Source organism: Echiichthys vipera (genome assembly GCF_963691815.1).
Source record: "Echiichthys vipera genome assembly, chromosome: 17".
NCBI classification, from domain to species: Eukaryota; Metazoa; Chordata; class Actinopteri; order Perciformes; family Trachinidae; genus Echiichthys; species Echiichthys vipera.
The window spans coordinates 13,171,774-13,178,387 of record NC_139842.1 but is presented as its reverse complement, the minus strand read 5'-3'; the positions used below and the strand labels follow the sequence as shown (position 1 = coordinate 13,178,387).

General features: G+C 38.4%; 2 protein-coding genes across 2 annotated transcripts; one reads left to right on the top strand and one right to left on the bottom strand.

Moving 5' to 3' along the window:
- Positions 1 to 403: 403 nt before the first annotated feature.
- Positions 404 to 1,214, top strand: med9 (mediator complex subunit 9; the record flags this gene model as incomplete). The annotated part of the gene is made up of 2 exons (XM_083932067.1): positions 404 to 531; positions 743 to 1,214. 2 exons carry the CDS (start codon positions 404 to 406, stop codon positions 960 to 962), a joined length of 348 nt encoding a protein of 115 aa, XP_083788193.1. The 3' UTR covers positions 963 to 1,214.
- Positions 1,215 to 2,143: 929 nt separating this feature from the next.
- Positions 2,144 to 3,059, bottom strand: LOC310959398 (dexamethasone-induced Ras-related protein 1-like; the record flags this gene model as incomplete). The annotated part of the gene is made up of 2 exons (XM_083930725.1): positions 2,144 to 2,667; positions 2,789 to 3,059. The coding sequence occupies 2 exons, from the start codon at positions 3,057 to 3,059 to the stop codon at positions 2,144 to 2,146; spliced, it is 795 nt and encodes a 264-aa protein (XP_083786851.1).
- Positions 3,060 to 6,614: the final 3,555 nt, after the last annotated feature.

Genomic DNA, 6,614 nt, shown 5'->3' with positions numbered 1-6,614 from the left:
AATAAAAACACACCAAATAAGCAATCAATAAGGCTGTAGCATGTCCTTTCATAATTTACTAAAATATTGTATCTGCTGTAGGCCATTTTGAAGCAATGTCATCATGGATGTATTAAAAGGAGTGTCTTTTTTTATTTTATTTTTCAATTTAGAAATCTTTATTTCACATGAAGAACAAGCAGACAATCAGCAAAAAGAGATATTCAAACTAATTTGCAAATAATACTTATACAAATATAGTTAAACCATATATATATATATATATATATTATGGTTTATATAAAGTAAGTATATTTTAAAATAAATAAAAAAACATAAATTAACAATGACAACAATAGTCACATTATGTTAAACAGGGGTCACAGAAAACAATTCAGATTACTAGTTATTGGATGGCGTCATCATGATGCGTGACGTAAACTCTATGCGCCGCAAAGAAGGTAGCGTCATGATGGCGGTGTCTGAACCGAGGCAAGAGAAAGAGAGCGATGATTGCTCTTTGCTGCCTTTAGTACACGATATTATCAAATGGTAAGATCCCCGAAAAGTGCACGTGTACTTCATGTTTACTCGTGGTTCCGTGAAAACCCCCAAATTTATCGTAAACACTAACTTTAGTGTGGTTGCTAAAGCTAAGGTTAGCTATCACCGGTAGGCTAACTTGAAAAGGTGGGATAAATGTACAAAATAACATGTCATCGTTGAAGTAACAGTCTCCTTTATTCGCCTTACTCTCTTTAAGCATGGACAAGGACAGCCAGGACGTCCACCAAGAACTGGCCAAGCTGAAGGCAAAGATCCACGAGGCTCGGGAGCATATATCCAACATGCCCGGGGTGGACAGCAGTCCACTGGAGCAGCAGCAGCAGCTGGCTACGCTGCGGGAGCAGGTCAGCACCAAGAACCAGCTGCTGCAGAAATACAAAAGTCTGTGCATGTTTGACGTGCCAAAAGCATCATGAAACTAAAGAGTGGAGCACTGCCCTGGATGATGCACACTGGAAGAACGTTTTGTTTTCATCCTCACCTATGAAGCAGATGTGGGATTCAATAATACGGGATGGAAGTTGGACAAGGACTTGTTGTTTTTTTTCAGTTGAATCACATTGCAAGATGTTTTTGAACGTCACACAATGACTTCTTTTTGTCCCCTTTTGCGTTGCGAGAATGCAAACTTGTTATTTAGTATTTTTATTAAATTTTGTTTTTCAGTGTATCTTTCTTATCTTGTGATATCTTGCAGTATTCATATTTTGGAATAAAGTAAACTGGTTAAGAACTATTGGCTTAAAGCCTTTTAATAAGCCCTCTGGTCCATACATTAATTTACGCCCGTGGCCTTCATTAATTAAGGCTCTTTTTGACACAAGCTACCGTGCAAAGTGATTGTCCACTGTGGCTTTTAAAGTTGAAGGGGGATTTAGGGATATTTGGAATCCACTGATTAAATAGTGGAATATACATATGTAGACACGCACCGCTGAAGTACAGTTACATCCGAGTGAAAGTGCTTGAAACAGTGTGTGTTTAGGGTACAAATGGACCCTCAGGTCATTATGTACCAGTTTTAACATAATTTAATAAAAATACCTGTTTGTGTTATAGTTGACATGATAAGCTATTAGGCTTTATCGTGTATATCCAGTAGACAGAAACGGCTGCATTACAGGTGCACAACAGTGCTGACCCTTCTGTGTGTCATGTAATTTCATTGTGTTTTCTTGAAAGGAAAGAGACGAGGAAGGCAGACTATGAAAGTATCAAGTGGTTTTATTTTCTCTTTTATCCAAAACTTGACGTAGACATAATAAATACACATTCAGATTCAAATTTGTTCATAATGCAACATACATTCAAGTTTAAAAAAAAAAAAATAGTAAAATGTAAACTTTTTTTCTTAAGTGCAGTTCTTGGTTAGCTAATAGAGGCAGATTTTACAGCATTTTCAGAGCATCGACTGCATCATTGCACGGCGAATAGGCCTATGAGCTGAGCCACTTTCCCATTCCTGTGTCTCATCACAGTTTGCATCACAATGTGTCACTGTCTCCTCTGAAGTATACAGTATTTGAGCGTATCTATGTACGGCGGCTCTGCTTCAGCTTTGGAAAGTTTCACAGAAAGTCTCTTGCACACAGGAGTGTCAGCATATGATGCAACCTTTTTCTTTGGTCTGGCTGCCTCCTATGGCTTTCTCCTTTATGTACATCAAGTCACTGTGCACGCTGGGTCTCCGTGCAAACGGTGCCACAATCCCATAGGCATTCCCATCTTTGCACTTCTTGTTTCTGAGGGATTTTCTGTGAAGAAGCTCGCAGTGCTGCACGGACACCTTGCAGTGCCGATCGGGGCTCATTTCGTTCGGCAGCTTGGCCATGGTAAAGAGAGTCTGAAACATTTGGTCCACGTTGGTGTTCTTCTTTGCTGAGATTTCAAAGTAAGCGCAGTGCTCGTCTCCACCAACCAGCTGCTCGATCTCTTCCTCCTGCACCTCACGGTAAAAGTCTCTGTCACACTTGTTGCCGCAGATGACCAGCGGGACGTCCACGTTCTCCTTAGTTTTGTTTCGTAGGCAGGACTTGGTCTCATAAATCTGGCGCTTCAGGCGCTGCACCTCCTGGAAGGAGTCTCTGTTGTCCAGGCTAAATACCAAGATGAAGACATCACCTGGAGAACACAAAACAAGACAGGGTCAATGCCAACTAATAATAATAACAACAACACTTAAATAGTAGCCCATGAACTCTGCAAACAGTAGTATACTATGACGTGTTAAAGCGCAACTCACCGGTAAGAATTGAAAGCCTCCTCATTGCAGGGAAGGGATGATTTCCCGATGTGTCCAAAATGTCCAGTTGGTAAACGTCTCCCCTGATGCTGTAGAGTTTCCTATGGAAGTCTTCAATAGTGGGTGTGTACTGATCGTCAACTCTTTCGTTCAGAAACCGAGAGATGATGGCTGTCTTCCCAACTTTAGTGGAGCCCAGAATCACCATTCTGTGGCAATTCTTGGCCGGTATGTCGAACTCATTCTCGGGTGGTGACATTTTCTTAATCATGCTTGCAGAAGTTGCAGGTCGATGTAGCAAGAGATGCTTTTAAAGTCCTTTCTGTGATGTGAGGGGTCTAACCTCGCTGTCTCTCTGAAGCCAGAGGAAAGCAGGCCGGGGATTTATGGGGGAAGTTTGCCGCTCCTCCCAAATGCGTCATGCGTCACACTCCAGCTTGGGAAGCTGGAGCAAGACCCGATATTATAATGTTACTATGGCTGTTGTGCGTCAGCCCTGTCCACACCCTTTACAACAGAAAAAGGGGAGAGATAGATTGTTTTCAAATGGGAGAAATATTATGCGTAAATGTTAAGCCATTTCGCCGTATTTGCGCGTAATTATCACAAATTAACTACCTATGAAACGGCGATAATGCAATTTAACAAAATCAAATTCTTAAAAAGACTGCACACTGTTAATGGGAGTATCTGCATTAAACCAATGAGTTTGAATGCATTGGACGAATACATGCACTATTGCACATTAACATCTTATGTGCATGCATCTATTTTCCCCTATAAGTACTACGGCCACCTTAAGCAGCAGTTAAAGTGCATGCGAGCATCGGCTTGATCCGTTTCCTCAGTTTCTCCAGTAAACAGACTTTCTCTGAGGAGAAAACAGCTGGATATGTGAGGTTTGGTGAACGCATGATGTGTCTGCAGCGGTACACACAAACAAGCAAGGATTGTCAACGAGGAAACACTGTTATTTTGCTCTCATAATCCAATACAGTTTATGTGCCAGCCAATTAAGATATCAACTGAAGGTTGATGTTCTTATCTGTACATATATAATATTAGGCTTACAATATTGTATTTACTTCCTCTTATCTATTTTATTTGTTGTGGGCTTTTAATCAATTTTACTGGTTTTATTATTTCATTTTTATGATGTCTATTTCTCGTGTCCATAAGTATGGAACTGCTGTACCGTTCATCTGTATATCAATTTGAAATGCCCTTTATAAAATATGCAAATAATTAAATAAGGGTTTACCTCCTCAGCAGGACAGCTGAAAGTCTCATAGAATGCAATAGACAAGCAAATTATAATGTCCTTAATTTAAGTAACAGGCTTCGTTGTGATTCAAATCTATGTAAGAGTGATGATAGCATAAAACCACCGTTACAACAATAAATACAGTATTAGCCACTAAACAGGCTATGACAACTATTACTTCAATAAGAATAAAAGAATATACATACATTTGAATTAACAGGCATGACTTTCCAAATATAAACATTACATTCAAAAGCATTGGTAGGGCTATTGTCCAGATCTTAAATATTGTAAACATTTTGTAGGGTTCAAGAAGATATTTGATGGATTAAGATACGATATGATAAGATAAGATAAGATAGTCCTTTATTAGTCCCAGAGTGGAGAAATTTACAGAGTTACAGCATGAAAAGAGGACAATGCAATCCACCTTATAAATAAAAGCTTGTCTTCTCTCTGAGGTTAGACAAAATGGCAGTTCCTCATGAATGCAAGCCACAATATAAATGTCACAATGAGAACAAAAAAAACAACAACTGAAGAGCAGCTGTCTGTAACTGGTGCCTGAAAGCCATCCAATCCAATTTGTATTGACTTTCTTGTATGTGTTAATGAAAGTTATCCAGTCCACAGACATCTAAAGATAGCACCTGCTGTTTGTGACTCAAACTCTGCTCATCCACTTTCCCACCATAACCACCTATCACCTTTCATTTGTTTTCTCCCCTGTGAATCATTGTAGAGAGAAAATTACATTAAAAAGAGAAAGTCTTGACTAGCAAAATGGTATAGTGTGATGAACAGCGAAATGAATCATAACTTTACACAGCATAGACAATGATGTTTGACATGGATATAAGCTGAAAAGCCGACTGCAAAAGTCACCAAAAAATCAACAAGTGACAGCAACAAAAAAAAAGAAGGAAATATTAATTAACTAAAAAGTCAAGTATCCACCTTCAATAAAACATTGGTGGAGGGAACTACTGTCATATTGCGCTCATAAAAAAAAAATCATGTACAATGTTAAAGGGCAAATTTAACAGGGTATGACACAAAATACTGGTTTTAAAATTATCTTATTGAATAAAAAAGGGTTCTCCAAAGTCTATGATCAGAAGTGTGTCCATAGCAGTCTGCCATTCAGAAATAATAGGCCGTAGAATGCTGTAGTTGACCAATCAAAATTGAGTATTCAACAAAGCCATGTAGAAAGGATAAATAAAGAACATAAGCCAAACCATACAATTAAAACCTTTTGGAAACACTATAGAATCGCACGTCTTAACAGACAATTTCCAATTTCCAATATATACACACACACACATACACAAACACACACACACACACACACACATGAGCTTTATTCTATTGTAGTGTCCGCAAAATATACCCATATACTCAGAAAATTCCCCTGGGTGTTCTCAGTGTCATCTACAACATCTTTCCCAATTCATTGCCTACGGAGCAGTTCAATAACTTGTATCTGTTTACTAACTTACATCATCACTGGATTAAGTTGAAGCTGGCAAGGTTCAAATTGTTGCAATTTAAATCAGCATTTGCTCCTATTCTACTTATCTCCTTTTCTATATGCTCCAAATATGCTTGAAATGAATAAAAAACATATTTTACGCATTGTCCAAAACATGTCTAAGAAAAATGTATAACCATAAGTCTTATTTACCTTGTTCTTATGTGAAACCTAAAACTTGCCAACACTGGTCAACCTTTTTTAGCCTCTGTAGGGCATTGGGGATGAAATCAGATAGGTGTACTAAAGCCTGGTTGTTCAAGGCTTGAGCGACGGCTTTGTGTAACCAGGGTGGAGTGAAGCAGTGCTATACCCTTCACTATTGGTCAGTAATTAAGCCAGTATGTTCTCGGTGAAGTGTATAACAGGACACGTGCACAAGGCCTTGTTCAGAAAGGCACTGTCATAATACTGTCATAGCACAAAGACATGATGAAGGGAATATCATATTCTCACCCACAGGGAAATACCCTTGCTTTGCATTTTAGATACTTGTCAAGAGGGTTAAGGTTATTATATATATATATATATATATATATATATATATATATATATATATATATATATATATATTATTATTATACTTATTATACTAGCGCAAGATAAATAGGTAATTAAGGTTTTTTTCTTCATGCACTTATGTGCAAAACAAACTAAAGCAATGTGCAAGTAAGTAAGTAAAAATAGCAAGTAATCTCCTTCAAAAAATAAAGCTGATTCAAAGGAATGTTGTTGTTTTTTTTGCTTTATAACAGCTGACATAGAACAGGTCATGGCAAAAGCTTATTCGGCAGAGTTTCTTTATTTGTTTGGCCAGAGAAACATTAACATTTTCACTCCGCTTCTCTTGAACCTCAATGACACACAGACCCTGGCTGCTAACCTGAGAACCAGCTCAGGGTCAGTCCTTGAAAACACAAACAGTACAGTATAATGTGTCTCTAAGGCACAATCTCTTTCTCTGTGTGCCTGTTCTGTTACAGCTGGATGTCAACACATGCACTGTCCTGGCTACGTGGCCCTCAAGT